The sequence below is a fragment of the Tachyglossus aculeatus genome, chromosome 19 (assembly GCF_015852505.1).
Source record: "Tachyglossus aculeatus isolate mTacAcu1 chromosome 19, mTacAcu1.pri, whole genome shotgun sequence".
Classification (NCBI taxonomy): domain Eukaryota; kingdom Metazoa; phylum Chordata; class Mammalia; order Monotremata; family Tachyglossidae; genus Tachyglossus; species Tachyglossus aculeatus.
In genome coordinates this window covers 1,900,001-1,919,582 of record NC_052084.1, presented here as the reverse complement: position 1 = coordinate 1,919,582, position 19,582 = coordinate 1,900,001, and the positions used below count along the sequence as shown (strand labels likewise).

The following is a 19,582-nucleotide window of genomic DNA, read 5'->3' as shown; positions in this document are numbered from 1 at the left end:
ATAGCATTTATTAAGCGCTTACTATGTGCAAAGCACTGTTCTAAGCGCTGGGGAGGTGACAAGGTGATCAGGTTGTCTCACGGGGGGGCTCACAGTCCTACTCCCCATTTTACAGATGAGGGAACTGAGGCCCAGAGAAGTGAAGTGACTTGCCCAAAGTCACACAGCTCGCAATTGGCGGAGCCGGGATTTGAACCCATGACCTCGGACTCCAAAGCCCGGGCTCTTTCCAATGAGCCACGCTGCTCAATAAATACGACTGAATGAACGAACGGGACAAGACATTTCGTGGCGGCTTAACTTCTCTGATGCCATTTTCAGAGTCAACCCTCCCCGCAATGGGGGTAACGTCTACGATGGTTCTGGGTTCAACTACTAGTTGGGGAGAGTCTGGATTCTCCCCGCAAACCCACCTGCTTCCCTGCCACCATTCCACCCCCAGCCCATCTTTCCAACAGCTGTTCACGTCTGTGATTCACTCCGTAGGGTCTCGGCACAAAGGAGGCGCTCAGTAAAGGACGCCAGCTGAATGACCGACTAGCAGATGATGAATCCAGCAGCCAAACCAAACCTCTCCCTTTTGACTGGTTTCCCCTGCTCCATTTCGTCATGGGCAGGGAATACGTCTACCCAATCTGCTATACTATCCACTCCCAAGTGCTCAGTCCAGTATTCTGCACAAGTAATAATAATAATAATGTTGGTATTAAGTAAGCGCTCAATAAATAGCGGTGATTTCCCTCTATTTTCCACCGGTTGTTCACGCCCTCCCTTCCGGCTTGGAACGCTCTCCTTTCCGATTCATTCATTCATTTGATCTATTACTCCATTTATTTTACCTGTACATATTTATCCTATTTATTTTAGTTTGTTCATTTGTTTTGTCGTCTGTCTCCCCCTTCTAGACTGTGAGCACGCTGTCGGGTAGGGACCGTCCCTATAGGTTGACAACTTGGACTTCCCAAGCGCTTAGTACAGTGCTCGGCACACAGTAAGTGCTCAATAAATACGATTGAATGAATGAATGAATTTATTGAGCGCTTACTGTGCGCGGAGCACTGTACTAAGCGCTTGGAAAGTCCAATTCGGCAACAGATAGAGACGATCCCTACCCAACAACGGGCTCACAGTCTAGTCACAGTTTCAGAGCCGACAGACCGCCGCTCTCCCCCCCTTCAAAGCCCTGCTAAAATCACATCTCCTCCAGGAAGGCTTCCTTGAATTCCCTCCTGCAACACGTCCGCACTTGGGTCTGTACTCCTTAAGTCCTTGGGCGTTCACCCGACTTATACAGCACTTACGTAGATATCTTTAAACTCTCTTGCTTCCCCTGCCCATAATGTATTTTTTATCCGACTTCTCCATTACTCAGTCAGCTCCTTGAGAGTAAGAATAGCTACTGACTCTATTGGACATTCCCAAACACTTAGTACAGTGCTCTACGCAGAGTAAGCGCTCAATAAATACCGCCAACTGACTGAGCCTCAGCACTTGGGGACAGACGCGCGATCCACAGGCTGTATGGTTAATTTGTTGATTCTGATTACCCCGTGTTTAAGTATTTAATAATAATGATGGCATTTCTAAAGCGCTTACTATGCGCCAGGCACTGTTCTAAGCACTGGGGGACATACAAGGTGATCGGGTTGTCCCACTTGGGGCTCACAGTCTTAATCCCCATTTTACAGATGAGGTCACTGAGGCCCAGAGAAGTTAAGTGACTGTCCCAAGGTGACACACATTCATTCATTCAGACATATTTATCGAGCACTTACTGTTTGCAGAGCACTGTATTAAGCGCTTGGGAAGAACAGTGCTTTGTGCATAGTAAGCGCTTAACAAATGCCATCATTATTATTATTACAAATTGGCAACATATAGAGATGGTCATTCATTCATTCATTCAATCGTATTTATTGAGTGCTTACTGTGCGCAGAGCACTTTACTAAGTGCTTGAGAAGTACAAGTAGGCAACATATAGAGACGGTCCTTACCCAACAGTGGGCTCACAGTCTAGAAACGGGCTCCCAGTCTAGAACAGCAGAGCCGGGATTAGAACCCAGGTCCCCTGACTCTTTCCACCAGGCCACACCACTCCAGTGCTTTCTCAAACGGTCCGTTCAGTACACCGCACCCAGCGAGCGCTCGATAGACGCTATCCCAGAGATCCCTATGACTCCCCCCACCCCGCCATTCGGAATGCCCCTCCAAAGGGCCTGGATTAGGGGGGCTATAATTAGGCCTGACATCCATTCTAATCCTAGAGACGTCACCATGTGTGACCGGCATCTGTTGACAGATCTCATTCCGGGCGAGCTAGCGAAATGGCAAGTCCGGAGGGGACGGCCCACAATAGAAACAATGCCATCTCAGCCCGGGCCTGAGCCAACGAATCGGGCTCACGGGCCCAAAACGCTGCCCTCCTGTTGTTCCGTATTCGATTACGGGCTCCAGAGAGGGGTAGGCCTTCTCTGGCTAAAGCCGACGCAGAACCGCGGAATTTATTTTCTGGATCTTAGCTCTCCGGGGTGGGGGGAGAAAAAAAAATCCAGGGATAGCTAGATCATTTCGTCTCCAACAACCACAGATCTAGACTGTGAGCCTGTTGTTGGGTGGGGACCAACATGTTGCCAACTTGGACTTCCCAAGCGCTTCGTACAGTGCTCTGCACACAGTCAGCGCTCAATAAATACGATTGAATGAATGAATGGACAACCACGGGTCTCCGCTTCAGAACACCACGCCGTTCCGCGGAGCGAAGCGGGGAGAATCTGTCGCTGCTGCTCGAATCTTGGAATAAAGCACAGAGCTCGTCTCGAATCGAGACGGATCGAAAACGTTACGAGATGGACCGTAAGCCCCTTGAGGGCAGGCGTTCATTCATTCATTCAATCATATTTATTGAGAGATTACTGTGTGCAGAGCTCTGTACTAAGCGCTTGGAAAGTCCAATTCAGCCACAAAGAGAGATCATCCCAGCCCACAAGGGGCTCACAATGTAGGAAAGGGGGAGACAGGCACCAAGAAAAAGTAAATATTCATTCGATCGTATTTATTGAGAGCTTACTGTCTGCAGAGCTCTGTACTAAATGCTTGGAAAGTCCAATTCAGCCACAAAGAGAGATCATCCCAGCCCACAAGGGGCTCACAATGTAGGAAACGGGGAGACAGGCACCAAGAAAAAATAAATATTCATTCGATCGTATTTATTGAGAGCTTACTGTGTGCAGAGCTCTGTACTAAGCGCTTGGAAAGTTCAATTCAGCCACAAAGAGAGATCATCCCAGCCCACAAGGGGCTCACACTGTAGGAAAAGGGGGAGACAGGCACCAAGAAAAAGAAAACATTCATTCGATCGTATTTATTGAGAGCTTACTGTGCGCAGAGCACAGTACTAAGCGGGCATCAATAGCATCAATATAAATAAATAGAATTATAGATATACACACACCATTAATAAAATAAATAGAATTATGATTATGTACATTGGGTCTACTGGCCGGAACTCACCCGACCGCTTAGTACAGCACTCTCGCCCTCAATGTGTGCTTGATAAACCCAGGACCTGTATATATGTATATATGTTTGTACATATTTATTACTCTATTTATTTGTTTATTTTACTTGTACATATCTATCCTATTTATTTTATTTTGTTAGTATGTTTGGTTTTGTTCTCTGTCTCCCCCTTTTAGACTGTGAGCCCACTGCTGGGTAGGGACTGTCTCTATATGTTGCCAATTTGTACTTCCCAAGCGCTTAGTACAGTGCTCTGCACATAGTAAGCGCTCAATAAATACGATTGATGATGATGATGATGATGATAAACCCCACTGATCGGTCGATTTCAGCAGTGCTTGAAGGGAACGACACTCCTGGCTGACGGACGCATCCGTCTCGGTCGGTCAACAGAATTTACCGACTGGCTCCAGAGCGCTGTGCTCCATGAGCACTGTGGAGAGTTGTGAAGAAAGAATTCAACCGTCCCTCTTCCCAAAGAGCTTCCGATCCAAAGCGGAGGCGGAATGCGCCTGAAAACACCAAGGCAAAATGCAGGTACGTAGGAGAACGCTTTAATTTCCCCAGGACTCCCTTGGTTCATTTGTGTCTTCTGCAACTTGGATTGGCTTCCTTTTTCCACTCCTCCCTCAGCCCCACAGCACTAACGCCCAAATCCATCATTTATTTATTTCTATTAATGCCCGTCTCCCCTCTAGACTGTAAGCTCACTGTGGGTGTACCAACCCTGTCGTATTGCACCCTCCCAAAGGCTTAGTACAGGGTTCAAATCCCGGCTCCGCCAATTGTCAGCTGTGTGACTTTGGGCAAGTCGCTTCTCTGGGCCTCAGTGACCTCATCTGTAAAATGGGGATTAAGACCGTGAGCCCCCAGTGGGACAACCTGATCACCTTGTAACCTCCCCAGTGCTTAGAACGGTGCTCTGCACAGAGTAAGCACTTAATAAATGCCATTATTATTATTATTCTTATTGCAGTGCCCCACACACAGTAAGCACTCAATCATCACCACCGATCGATAGCAAAAGAATCGCTTATCCGATACATTTTCTAAAACAAACGGCTCCTTGTGAGCCGGCCAGTTCCTTGGAATGGTGATCTGATCCTTGAATAGGAAGACAAAACCAAAACCAGCCAATTTTCAAAAGCAAATCCTCAGGGCCCGCAAGTCGAAGCGAAGAAGCGATCTTCCGAAGGAAAACAGCTTCCGTCTCCCTGGCTGCCCCACGCAACACACATTCAGGAGGAAAATATCCATCTGGCTCTTCAAGTTCCTTTGTGGAGAAAAGGACGCTCCGAGAGCCAGGGATGATGAGCTTTGTGGAGCCTAGAATCGCTAAAACTGACCCTTCCCCTAGGTAAAGTTTCTAGATTGCCATCTTGATGAAATAAGGGAAGCCCAGTTTGGGACTATCAGATAACCAGGGCTGTTTTTCCAAAATTACTCTTCACCTTTATGCCATTCCCCAGTTTACTTTCTCACCATTTATTTCTCAGACTCGTCTAGCAAGCTAACACCTGTGACAGGAACACCGTCCTATTCTGCGGGCGGGAAAGGTTTGAATCCCGTCCCGGAAAATATCGCCCAGCGCGATGAAGTCGAGACTTCTGATCGCACGTAAGATCGGGTGGGCTAGACACATCGCCGTGAACGTGCCTGATGGTGGCAGGCAGTGAAGCCTAGTGAAAAGAGGACGGGGCAGGGAGTGCCGAGTTCAATTCCCAGCTCCACCACCGGCCTAATGTGTGACCTTGGGCAAGTCACTGAACCTCTTGAGGCCTCAGTTTTCACCTTTATAAAATGGGGGGGGGGGGGGGTTGAGATGGACTGTGGGCCCCAAATGGGCCAGGAACAGTGTGACCCGATACCCTGCTAACAACTCTGACGCTTAGCGCGGAGTAAATGCTTAATAAGCACCCTAACCTTTAAATAGACCAGTCCATAAACTGGCTGTTGGTGGGGAACGTGTCTACCCATCATCATCATCAATCGTATTTATTGAGCGCTTACTATGTGCAGAACACTGTACTAAGCGCTTGGGAAGTACAAATTGGCAACATATAGAGACAGTCCCTACCCAACAGTGGGCTCACAGTCTACCCACTCTGTTACATTGTAATCAATCGTATTTACTGAGCGCTCACTGTGTGCAGAGTACAAAGCAAAGATATAACAGACTTGGTAGACACATTCCCTGCGCACGAATGAGTTTCCAGGACTGTCCCAAGCACTCAGTACAGTGCTCTGCATGCAGATAGTGCTCAATAATCATGTTATTTGTTAAGCGCTTACCACGTACCAAGCACTCTTCTAAGCACTGGAGTAGATACAAGGTTATCACATTGTCCCACATGGGACTCACAGTCTCAATCCCCATTTTACAGAGGAGGGAACTGAAAAGTGAAGTGGCTTGCCCAGAGTCACACAGCAGACACGTGGTGGAGCCGGGATTAGAACCCATGACCTCTGACTCCCAAGCCCGGGCTCTTTCCACGCTGCTTCCACGCTCAATAAATACAACTGATTGATTGACAAAGTGCCCACCTCCCTTCAGATTCCCCAGTTTCCACAAGAGGGGCAAAAGACGGTGGCGATTTGAAGCGCTGGGGATGGGCTGCAATGTCTAGTAGAAATAATAACTGCTGTACTTGGTAAGCACGTACTTTGTGCCAAGCACTGGGACAGATACAATCAGATATCTGAATATAGTTCTTAAAGAGTCGATCCATCAGTGGTATTTATCGAGCGCGCCAAAGTAAGCACGCCAGGCACTGAACTGCACACTGGGGTAGATACAGTGCTCTGCCCACAGTAAGCGCTCAATAAATACGACTGAATAAATACAAGATAATCGGGTTGGGCACAAACCCACTCCCACTTAGGGCTTAATTCCCATTTTACAGTTGAGGGAGATCCTCAGAACTTCTATATGAATACATAATAGATTGTATAATTCTGTTATCACCCCCGGACATGTCTGTACGACCCGTCTTAGACTCCCCCTTCCTCTGTGTCCCACTTTTTAGAAATCGTTTAAGTCTGTCCCTCTCCCCCATTAAATTGAAAACTCCCTCAAGGGCAGGGAAACGAACATCTCTCTTCTAGACTATATGCTGGTTGTGGGCAGGGAATGTGTCTGTTCCGTGGTACTCTCCCAAGCGCTTACTACAATGCTCTGCACACAATAAGCACTCAACAAATACGATGGACTGACTAAGGTTCCCCCCTGAGAACTTAGAACACAAGGCTGGGAGTCAGAAGGACCTGAGTTCTAATCCCAGATCCATCAATTGTCTACTGTCAGCACTTAGAACAGTGCTTTGCACATAGTAAGCGCCCCTCTCCATCCCCCCATCTTACCTCCTTCCCTTCCCCACAGCACCTGTATATATGCATATATGTTTGTACATATTTATTACTCTATTTATTTATTTATTTATTTTACTTGTACATATCTATTCTATTTATTTTACTTTGTTAGTATGTTTGGTTTTGTTCTCCGTCTCCCCCCTTTTAGACTGTGAGCCCACTGTTGGGTAGGGACTGTCTCTATATGTTGCCAACTTGTACTTCCCAAGTGCTTAGTACAGTGCTCTGCACACAGTAAGCGCTCAATAAATACGATTGATTTGATTTGATTTGATTTAATAGATGCCATCATTATTATTATTATTACTGTGTGACCTTGAGGAAATCACTTCACTTCCCTGGGCCTCAGTTACCTCATCTGGAAAACAGGGATTGAGACTGTCAGCCCCACCTGGGACAGGGCCTGTGTCCAGCCTGATTTGCTGCTATCCTCCCCAGTGCTTAGTACTGCACCTGGCATGTAGTGAGCGCTCAATAAATACCACAATTATTATTACTTAGCCCAGCCTCCTTGCCCACAGTGGATGCCCACCACAACTTTCTTCCCTTAACCGGCGCCCCGAGAAAACCAGCAACGATGCGGGCGCCCCAGGACTCCTGACTTGGACAGAGCCAGATGGGTGGGCGACAACAACCGGATGATGATGATGATGATGATGGTATTTGTTAAGTGCTTACTATGTGCCAAGCACTGTTCATTCATTCATTCAATCATATTTACTGCAAGCTTACTGTGTGCAGAGCACTGAACTAAGCGCTTGGGAAGTACAAGGCTGTTCTTAGGGCTGATCTAACCATTCTAACTGTTCTAACCGGAGGACCCCCCACCCCAGACCCATCCCTTCCGAGGCCGATGGCCGCAGTGGAATATTCCGCTGGACATCAGGGTGTCGTGGGGTGCGATGGACAGAGAAAGTGTTTTTAGAACCTGGCTGACTCCTCCGTCCTCCGAGCTTACCTCAGGGCACTATTTTTAAAGTGTGAGATAAATAATAAGTGCTTTCTCAGGGAATAGCTGGTATTCACGGAGCACCTTTCCCCGCAGGAGTCCGAAGCATCTGCGGGATATCGTTTCATTAAGCCTCAAAGCATCCCTGATGAGCGGAGATGGCGATGACAACTTTATGACCATGCTGTGGGAGGGGGAGAGGGGGTAAACTGAGGCCGCCCCCTCCCCCCGGAGGTCACTTGGGAGACACACCCAAGGGCACAGACTCCCGTCCGGTGTCCTGATGCCAATATTCCCGAATGGACTGGTGGGGAACCCCCAGCCCCGAAGATGGGACACACAGTAGTGGAAGAGCTGGGGCTCAGTTTGGATGGGCAGGAAGGAGGTGGGGATGGGGAGAGGGAAGGAGGGGAGGAAGAGGAGGGAGATGAGGAGGAAGAGGAGGAAGAGGAGGAGGAAGAGGAGGAGGGCGGGAGAGGGGAGAAGGAAGGAGGAGGAGGAGGAAGAGGGGGCAGAAGAGGGGAGATGGGAGGAGTGGGGCAAAAATAAAGCAATGATATTGAGTGCTTACTATGTGCAGAGCATTTTACTAAGCACTTGACAAAGAGGGGAGAGAAAAGGAGGGGAGGGGGCAAAAAGAAGGGAGGGGGAGGAGGACTGGGGCAAGAATCACGCAATCAATGGTATTTATTGAGCACTTACGATGTGCAGAGCACTGTACAAAACCGATTGACAAGGAGGGGAGAGGGAAGGAAAGGGGGAGGAGGAGGACAAGAAGTGGGGGAGGAGGATGAGGCAAGAATCAGTCAGTTGATGACATTTATTGAGCACTTACTATATACAGAGCACATTTGGCAAGCAGAGGAGAGGAAAGTGCTTAGTACAGTGCTCTGCACACAGTAAGGGTGCAATAAATATGACAATGAATGAATGAGGGGGAGGAGGGCAAGAGGGAAAGAGGGGGAGGAGGAGTGAGACAAGAATCAAGCAATGGTATTTACTGAGTGCTTACTATGTGCGGAGCACTGTACAAAGGCGTTTGGTCAAGAGGGGAGAGGAAAGGATGGGGGAGAGGAGGGGGACAAAATGAGGGGAGGAGAAAAGGGGGGGGAGGAGGGGGTCCAGAAGGGGGAAAAGGGAAAGAGGGGGAGGAGGCCGGAGGTAAGAAGAGGGGAGAAGGAAGGAGGGGGAGATGGAGGAGGGCAAGGAGAAGAGATAAGAGAGGAGGAGAAGAGAGAGAAGAAAAGAAGAGAAGAAAAGGGAAGAAGACAAAAAGAAAGGAGGAGGACGGGGCCCAGAAGGGGAAAAATGGAAAGAGGGGGAGGAGGCCGGAGGTAAGAAGAGGGGAGAAGGAAAGGGGGAGATGGAGGAGGGCAAGGAGAAGGGAGAAGAGAAGGAAAGAGAAGAAAAAAAGGGGGAAGAAAAGAAGAAAAAGGAAGAGGAGAGGGTCAAGAAGAGGAGGAGGGGATCCAGAACGAGGAAAAGGGCGGGGGGGGGGGTGGAGGGGAGAAGGGGGGAGAAGGAAGGAGGGGGGATGGAAGAGGGCAAGGAAAAGGGAGAAGAGAAGAGGAGAAGGGGAGAAGAACAAAAAGGAGGAGGAGGGGGGCAAGAAGAGGGGGAGGAGGATGAGGTCCAGAAAGGGGAATAAGGGAAAGAGGGTGGAGTAGGGGGGTGTCCAGAAGGGGGAAAAGGACAAGAGGGGGAGGAGGTCGGAGGGGAGAGGAGGGGAGAAGGAAGGAGGGGGAGATGGAGGAAGGCAAGGAGAAGGGAGAAAAGGATGAGAAGAAAGGGAGAAGAAAAGAAAAGAGAAAAGAAGGAAAGAAAGGGGGAGAAGAAAAAAAGGAGGAGGATGGGGGCGAGAAGAGGGGGAGGAGGAGGGGGTTCAGAAGGGGGAGTAAGGGAGAGAGGGGGAGGAGGCTGGAGGGGAGAAGAGGGGAGAAGGAAGGAGGGGGAGATGGAGGAGGGCAAGGAGAAGGGAGAAGAGAAAAGGATAAGAGAAGGGAGAAGAAAAGAAAAGAGGAGAAAAGAAGAGAAGAAAAGGGGAGAAAAAAAGGAGGAGGACGGGGGCAAGAAGAGAGGAAGGAGGATGGGGTCCAGAAGGGGGAATAAGGGAGAGAGGGGGAGGAGGCCGGAGGTGAGAAGAGGGGAGAAGGAAGGAGGGAGAGATGGAGGAGGGCAAGGAAAAGGAAGAGAAGAGAAGGAAAGGGAGAAGAAAAGGGGAGAAGAAAAAAAGAAAGGAGGAGGAGGGGGGCAAGAAGAGGGGAAGGAGGAGGAGGGGGGCAAGAAGAGGGGAAGGAGGAGGGGGTCCAGAAGGGGGAATAAGGGAGAGAGGCGAGAGGGAAGGAGGGGGAGATGGAGGAGGGCAAGGAGAAGGTAGAAGAGAAGAGAAGAGGAGAAGGAAAGGGAGAAGAAGAAAAGGAGGAGGGGGGGCGAGAAGAGGGGAAGGAGGAGGGCGTCCAGAAGGGGGAAGAAGGGAAAGAGGAGGAGGAGGCCGGAGGGAAGAAGAGGGGAGAAGGAAGGAGAAGGGAGAAGAGAAGAGAAGGAAAGGGAGAAGAAAAGGGGAGAAGAAAAGGGGAGAAGAAAAAATGAAAGGAGGAGGAGGAGGAGGAGGAGGTGATGAAGAGGGTTTTGTGGGGTCCCCGCTGACCTTCCTCTGCTGCTTCTCCCAGGCGGGGTCGAGGAGCAGGTCCCGATCCCACTCCTCCTCCTGGATCATGTAGTCGTCATCGTCGCACACGTAGTTGTACTGCAGGCCGGGCTCCATGGGGCTCGGGCCGCGCCGAAGAAGCCGCGGGGGGATCGAGGCGGGGGGATCGAGGGGGGGGGATCGAGAGGGGGGATCGGGGGGGGGGGGATCCAATCGGGGGGATCCAATCGGGGGGATCCAATCGGGGGGACCGGGACGAGGAAGGCGACCTCGAGAGGACGACGAAGGACACGGGCACTGGGCACGGGGGGACTGGACCCGGGCCTGGGGGCGCTCAGTCGACAGCCAAGCTGGGGCTGGGGCGGGCCCCGGAGGCGGCGGCGGTGGGCTTTAATAGCCCCCACCGGGGAGGGGGGGGGTCACGTGGCAACGCCCCCTCCCCTCCTCCCCTTCCCTCCCCCCCCCCCCCCCGCGCTCCCGGGGACACTGAGGCAGGCGGCCCCGGAGGGACGCAGGGACGCTCCTTCATGCGGTCATTCCTCCCATCCCATTTACTGGGCGCTCACCGTGTGCGGAGCACTGCGCTGAACGCTTGGATAAGGCAGTTCAGCAACAGAGACCGTTCATTCCTTCCATCGTATTTATTGAGCGCTTACCGTGCGCGGAGCACTGCGCTAAACGCTCGGATAGGACAATGCAGCGACAGAGACCGTTCATTCCTTCCATCGCATTTATTGAGCGCTTACTGTGTGCGGAGCACTGCGCTGAGCGCTTGGACAGGACAAACCAGCAACAGAGACCGTTCATTCCTTCCAGCGCATTTATTGAGCGCTTACCGTGTGCGGAGCACTGCGCTGAGCGCTTGGAAAGGACAACTCAGCAACAGAGACCGTTCATTCCTTCCACCGTATTTATTGAGCGCTTATTGTGTGCGGAGCACTGCGCTGAGCGCTTGGAAAGGACAAATCAGCAACAGAGACCGTTCATTCCTGCCATCGCATTTATTGAGCGCTTGCCGTGCGCGGAGCACTGCGCTAAACGCTCGGATAGGACAATGCAGCGACAGAGACCGTTCATTCCTTCCAGCGCATTTATTGAGCGCTTATTGTGTGCGGAGCACTGCGCTGAGCGCTTGGAAAGGACAAACCGGCAACAGAGACCGTTCTTTTATTCCATCGCATTTATTGAGCGCTTACCGTGTGCGGAGCACTGCTCTGTGCGCTTGGATAGGACAACTCAGCAACAGAGACCGTTCATTCCTTCCATCGCATTTATTGAGCGCTTACTGTGTGCGGAGCACTGCGCTAAGCGCTTGGAAAGAAGGACAATTCAGCAGCAGAGACCGTTTATTCCATCCATCGCATTAATTGAGCGCTTATTGTGTGTGGAGCACTGCGCTAAGCGCTTGGAAAGGACAGTTCAGCAACAGAGACCGTTCATTCATTCCATCGCATTAATTGAGCGCTTATGGTGTGCAGAGCACTGGACTAAACGCTTGGATAGGACAATTCAGCCACAGAGACCGTTCATTCCTTCCATCGCATTTATTGAGCGCTTACTGCGTGCGGAGCACTGCTCTAAACGCTTGGAAAGGACAATTCAGGAACAGAGACCGTTCATTCCTGCCATCGCATTTATTGAGCAATTATTGTGTGCGGAGCACTGTACTAAACGCTTGGATAGGACAATTCAGCAACACAGTTCATTCCTTCCATCGTATTTATTGAGCGCTTACAATGTGCGGAGCACTGGACTAAACGCTTGGATGGGACAATTCAGCAACAGAGACAGTTCATTCCTTCCATCGCATTTATTGAGCGCTTACTGTGTGCGGAGCACTGCGCTAAGCTCTTGGAAAGGACAATTCAGCAACGGAGACCGTTCATTCCATCCATCGCATTTATTGAGCAATTATTGTGTGCGGAGCACTGTACTAAACGCTTGGATAGGACAATTCAGCAAGAGACAGTTCATTCCTTCCATCGTATTTACTGAGCGCTTACCATGTGCGGAGCACTGCACTAATCGCTTGGAAAGGACAATTCAGCAACAGAGACCGTTCATTCATTCCAGCGCATTTATTGAGCGCTTACCGTGTGCGGAGCACTGCGCTAAACGCTTGGAAAGGACAATTCAGCAACAGAGTTCATTCCTTCCATCGTATTTATTGAGCGCTTACAATGTGCGGAGCACTGGACTAAACGCTTGGATGGGACAATTCAGCAACAGAGACAGTTCATTCCTTCCATCGCATTTATTGAGCGCTTACTGTGTGCGGAGCACTGCGCTAAGCTCTTGGAAAGGACAATTCAGCAACAGAGACCGTTCATTCCATCCATCGCATTTATTGAGCAATTATTGTGTGCGGAGCACTGGACTAAACGCTTGGATAGGACAATTCAGCAAGAGACAGTTCATTCCTTCCATCGTATTTACTGAGCGCTTACCATGTGCGGAGCACTGCACTAATCGCTTGGAAAGGACAATTCAGCAACAGAGACCGTTCATTCATTCCAGCGCATTTATTGAGCGCTTACCGTGTGCGGAGCACTGCGCTAAACGCTTGGAAAGGACAATTCAGCAACAGAGTTCATTCCTTCCATCGTATTTATTGAGCGCTTACTGTGTGCAGAGCACTGGACTAAGCGCTTAGGAGGGGGATCAAGTGGCACCTCCTCCTCCCCTCCCTTCCTCTCCCCGGGGACACTGAGGCAGGCGGACACAGAGGGACGCAGGGACACTCATTCATGCAGTCATTCCTCCCATCCCATTTATTGGGCGCTTACTGTGTGCGGAGCACTGCGCTAAACGCTTGGAAAGTACAATTCGGCAACGGAGACAATCCCTACCCAACAACGGGTTCACAGTCTAGAAGAGGGGAGACAAGACAACTAAACAGAACAAGTAGGCGGGCGTCAATGCCCTCAAAATAGATAAATAGAATTATAGATATATATATATATATATACACATCATTAATAAAATAAATAGAATGATAAATATGTACAAATAATAATAATGATATTTGTTAAGTGCTTACTATGTGCAAAGCACTGTTCTAAGCGCTGGGGGATACAAGGGGATCAGGTTGCCCCATGGGGGGGGGCTCACAGACTTAATCCCCATTTTACAGAGGAGGGAACTGAGACACTGAGAAGTTAAGTGGCTTGCCCAAGGTCACACAGCTAAGTGGTGGAACGGGATTCGAACCCACGACCTCTGACTCTCAAGGCCGGGCTCTTTCCACCGAGCCACGCTGCTTCCCACTCGTTCATTGCTTTACTAGATGCCAGGCACTGTGCTAAGCGCTGGGGCTGATAATAACAATAATGATGATGGTATTTGTTAAGTGTTTATTGCTTCGCACACAGTAAGCGCTTAACAAATGCCACGATTTTAGTACGTGCCAAGCACTTTTCTAAATGCCTGGGGGGAGACAAGGTGATCAGGTTGCCCCACATGGGGCTCACAGTCTTCACCCCCATTTTCCAGATGAGGGAACTGAGGCACAGAGAAGTGAAAGTGACTTGCCCAAGGTCACACAGCAGACAAGCGGTGGTGGCAGGATTGGAACCCAGGACCTTCTGACTCCCAGTCCCGGGCTCTAGCCATTAGGCCTCGCTGCTTCTCCTGTTAATCAGGCCGGATACAGTCCTCATCCCGTACGGGGCCCATCGTCATCGGTATTGCGCGCTTACTACGTGTGAGGTACTGTAATAATAATAATAATAATAATAATAATAATAATGGCATTTATTAAGCGCTTACTATGTGCAAAGCACTGTTCTAAGCGCTGGGGAGGCTACAAGGTGATCAGGTTGTCCCACATGGGGCTCACAGTCTTAATCCCCATTTTACCGATGAGGTAACTGAGGCACAGATAAGTGAAGTGACTTGCCCAAAGTCACACAGCTGACAATTGATGGAGTCGGGATTCGAACCCATGACCTCTGACTCCAAAGCCCGTGCTCTTTCCACTGAGCCACGCTGCTACTGTACTAAGTGCTTGGGAGCGTACAATACGACAGAGTTGGCAGACACGTCCCTGCCCTTAACGAGCTCAAAGGCTCACATTTATTATGGTATTTATTGAGCACTCGCTGTGTGCAGAGCACTGTACTAAGCGCTTGGGAGAGTACAAAACAGCAGAGTTAATAATAATAATGATGACATTTGTTAAGCGTTTACTATGTGCAAAGCACTGTTCTAAGCGCTGGGGGGGATACAATGTGATCAAGTTGTCCCACGTGGGGCTCACAGTCTTAATCCCCATTTTTACAGATGAAGGAACTGAGGCTCAGAGAAGTGAAGTGACTTGCCCAAGGTCACACAGCAGACTTGTGGCGGAGCCGGGATTCGAACCCATGACCTCTGACTCCAAAGCCCGGGCTCTTTCCACTGAGCCACGCAGAGTTGGTAGACACGATCCCTGCCCTCCACGAGCTTACAGTCTAGAGGGGCGTTAAGGAGGAGGAAGAACAGGACTTGAACCCCCATTTTGCAGACGAGGGAACTGAGGCCCAGAGAAGTCAAATGACAGAGAAGCAGCATGGCTCAGTGGAAAGAGCCCGGGCTTTGGAGTCAGAGGTCAGGGGTTCAAATCCCAGCTCTGCCACTTGTCTGCTGGGTGACTTTGGGCAAGTCACTTCACTTCTCTGGGCCTCAGTGACCTAATAATAATAATAATAATGACATTTATTAAGCACTTACTATATGCAATGCATTGTTCTAAGCACTGGGGAGGTTACAAGGCGATCAGGCTGCCCCACGGGGGCTCACAGTCTTAATCCCCATTTTACAGATGAGGGGACTGAGGCCCAGAGAAGTGAAGTGTCTTGCCCAAAGTCACCCAGCTGACAAGTGGTGGAGCCGGGATTTGAACCCATGACCTCTGACTCCAAAGCCCGGGCCCTTTCCACTGAGTTACACTGCTTCTCAGACCTCATCTGTAAAATGGGGATTAAGACTGTGAGCCCCCCGTGGGACAAGCTGATCGCCTTGTAACCTCCCCAGCGCTTAGAACAGGGCTTTGCACATAGTAAGCACTTAATAAATGACATTTTAAAAAAAAGGTCACTTCTCTGGGCCTCAGTGACCTCATCTGTAAAATGGGGATTAAGACTCTGAGCCCCCCGTGGGATGTTTTGTTTTGTTTTGTTGTCTGTCTCCCCCTTCTAGACTAGGAGCCCACTGTTGGGTAGGGACCGTCTCTAGATGTTGCCAACTTGGACTTCCCAAGCGCTTAGTCCAGTGATCTGCACACAGTAAACGCTCAATAAATACGATTGAATGAATGAATGAATGATCACCTCGTATCTATCCCAGCTCTTAGAAAAGTGCTTGGCACTTAGCAAGCGCTCAATCAATCAATCAATCAATCAATCGTATTTATTGAGGGCTTACTGTGTGCACAGCACTGTACTAAGCGCTTGGGAAGTCCAAGTTGGCAACATATAGAGACGGTCCCTACCCAACAGCGGGCTTACAGTCTAGAAGGGGGAGACAGAGGACAAAACCAAACATACTAACGAAATAAAATAAATAGAATAGATATGTACAAGTAAGATAAATAAATAAATAAATAGAGTAATAAAACAGATACCATATTATTATTATTATCTTCCTTCCTCTCCCCCTCGTCCCCCTCTCCATCCCCCCATCTTACCTTCTTCCCTTCCTCACAGCACCTGTATATATGGATATATGGTTGTACATATTTATTACTCTATTTATTTATTTATTTATTTATTTTACTTGTACATTTCTATCCTATTTATTTTATTTTGTTGGTATGTTTGGTTCTGTTCTCTGTCTCCCCCTTTTAGACTGTGAGCCCACTGTTGGGTAGGGACTGTCTCTATGTGTTGCCAATTTGTACTTCCCAAGCGCTTAGTACAGTGCTCTGCACATAGTAAGCGCTCAATAAATACGATCGATTGATTGATTGATTGATTATTTACCAATAGGCTCATTCCTTAGCTCCCAAGAGCATCGATGTTACTCTGATCAACGACAGCATTTCTGAGCGTGTGGCTCAGTGTGCTGATCAGTGAAAGGGGCAAGAGTCCGGACGGAACAGTTTTGGGCGGCAAAGACTTGGGAAAGCCACAAGTGCAGGGAAACTTTGAAACGTCAATTCTTTTTTGGGCTTCACCTGTTCCCGATCTGGTGTTGGCTTTCCATTCGGGGAAAGGATTTTTGATTCTCCCTTTTTTAGTTTCATTCACAGGGCAGTTGAAAGGGGCTGGGAGAGGCTGCAATGCTCCTGACCAATTCCGGGCCTCAGACTGGAATTCAAAGCCCCGCTGGAGAATGCGTCCCTCGCCCTCCGGATTTTTAATCCGAAACTGTTCCGAGGGGCAGAGCGACTAAGGTGCTTTTTTTTTTTTAATGGCATTTATTAAGCGCTTACTATGTGCAAAGCACTGTTCTAAGCTCTTAAAATCGCTTCAGAGAAATCATTCAGAATTTCCATTTTTCTCTTCCTGCCTTCTCAGTTTGTTGGGGAAGCAGCGCGGCTCAGTGGAAAGAGCCCGGGCTTGGGAGTCAGAGGACGTGGGTTCTAATTCCGGCTCTGCCACTTGTCCGCTGTGTGACCTTGGGCAAACCACTTCACTTCTCTGGGCCTCTGTTACCTCCTCTGTAAAATGGGGATTAAGACTGTGACCCCCATGTGGGACAACCTGATGACCTTGTATCTACCCCAGTGCTTAGAATGGTGCTCAGCACATAGGAAGCACTTAACAAATATCATTATTATTATTATTATTAATAACCCCTTTCTTCTAGGCTCTAAGCACTTAACAAATACCACCATTGTTATTATTGTGTGTCTGCTAGTGTCACCATCCTCTGCCCTCTCCTCCTCCTCTTCATCATCATAATAATAATAGCATTTGTGAAGCGCTTACTATGTGTGAAGCACATATATATATGTATATATGTTTGTACATATTGCACATATTTATTACTCTATTTATTTTACTTGTACATATTTATTCTATTTATTTTATTTTGTTAATTTGTTTTGTTGTCTGTCTTCCCCTTCTAAACTGTGAGCCCGCTGTTGGGCAGGGACTGTCTCTATATGTTGCCAACTTGTACTTCCCAAGCGCTTAGTACAGTGCTCTGCACACTGTAAGCGCTCAATAAATACGATTGAATGAATGAATGAATGCTAATTCTGTTTTTTTTTAATGCTATTTGCTCAGTTCTTACTATGTGCCGGACAGTGTTCTAATCGTTGGGATAGATATAAGCTAATCAGGTTGGACACAGTCCACGTCCCATATGGGGCTCACACTCTTAATCCCCATTTTACAGATGAGGGAACTGAGGCCCAGAGAAGTTAAATGACCTGCCCAAGGTCACACGGCAGAGGAGTGGCAGAGCCGGGACTAGAACCCAGACCCTTTCGATTCCCAGGCCTGGGTTCTACCACAATTATTATTATTATCATGATTATTATAGGCACTGTACATAGGTGAGTGGGGCATCTGGAAGGTTTGGTTACTTTGTAAAGCATCATAAATATGGTTTATCTGCGGAATTTCACTTTCCCTCCCATGACTACGTGGGACAGGGACTGTGTCCATCCTGATTAACTTGTATCTATCCTAGCGCTTAGAACAGTGCTTGGTTCATAGTAAACGCTTAACAAATGCCACAATTATTAATATTATGATTATTATTTTCTGTTGTGATACCTCCTAGATACCCCACTGAGAAAGATTAGTTTCCAGCATCGCAAATTGTTCAAAACCACCAGCAATCTCCAGCATTCTGCACTTACGAATCCCCATTCTGAGCACTTTTCATTCATTCATTCATTCAACCGTACTTATTGAGGGCTTACTGTGTGCAGAGCACTGTACTAAGCGCTTAGGAAATACAAGTTGGCAACATATAGAGAGAGACGGTCCCTACCCATCAGCGGGCTCGCAGTCTAGAAGGGGGAGACAGACAACAAAACAAAACATTCAATCGTATTTATTTATTCATTCATTCAATCAATTGTATTTATTGAGTGCTTACTGTGTGCAGAGCACTGTACTAAGCGCTTGGGAAGTACAAGTCGGCAACATATAAAGGCAGTCCCTACCCAACAACGAGCTCACAGTCTAGAAGGGCAAGACAGACAACAGAACAAAACATGTAGACAGGTGTCAAAGTTGTCAGAACAAATAGAATTAAAGCTAGATGCACATCATTAACAAAATAAATAGAATAGTAAATAGGTACAAGTAAAATAGAGTAATAAATCTGTTCAGAGAAGCAGTGTGGCTCAGTGTAAAAAGCCCGGGCTTTGGAGTCAGAGGTCGTGGGTTCGAATCCCAGCTCTGTCACATGTCTGCTGTGTGACCTTGGGCAAGTCACTTAACTTCTCAGAGCCTCAGTTACCTCATCTGTAAAATGGGAATTAAGACTGTGAGCCCCCCGTGGGACAACTTGATCACCTCGTATCCCCCCAGTGCTTAGAACAGTGCTTTGCACATAGTAAGTGCTTAACAAATGCCATTATTATTATTATTATTATTATTATTATTGTTATCCCAGCTCTGCCACATGTCCGCTGTGTGACCTTGGGCAAGTCACTTAACTTCTCTGAGCCTCAGTTACCTCATCTGTAAAATGGGGATTAAGACTGTGAGCCCCCCGTGGGACAACTTGATCACCTTGTATCCCCCCAGTGCTTAGAACAGTGTTTTGCACATAGTAAGTGCTTAATAAAATACCAGTATTATTATTATTATTATTATTATATGTCTTTTTCTACCCAAGTAGCTGAAAGAAAGAGCCAAAAGGCTCAACGCTGCACCCTGCCCGACTCGCCAGTGGCCGGGGATTTCATTCATTCATTCAATCGTATTTATTGAGAAGCAGCATGGCTCAGTGGGAAAGAGCTCGGGCTTTGGATTCAGGGGTCATGGGTTCAAATTCCGGCTCCGCCACTTGTCATCTGGGTGACTCTGGGCAAGTCACTGGGCAAGTCACTTCACTTCTCTGGGCCTCAGTTCCCTCATCTGTAAAATGGAGGTTAAGACTGTGAGCCCTCCGTGGGACAACCTGATCACCTTGTAACCTCCCCAGCACTTAG

The 19,582-nt window shown here is 48.5% G+C and overlaps 1 protein-coding gene across 1 annotated transcript in view; it reads right to left on the bottom strand.

Moving 5' to 3' along the window:
- Positions 1 to 10,602, bottom strand: part of ACTN2 (actinin alpha 2) — a 72,159-nt gene extending 61,557 nt beyond the window's left edge. Inside the window, exon 1 of the mRNA XM_038761139.1 lies at positions 10,486 to 10,602. Coding sequence (XP_038617067.1) covers positions 10,486 to 10,602 — 117 coding nt within the window. The remainder of the gene's footprint in view (positions 1 to 10,485) is intronic.
- Between the last annotated feature and the right edge of the window lie 8,980 nt (positions 10,603 to 19,582).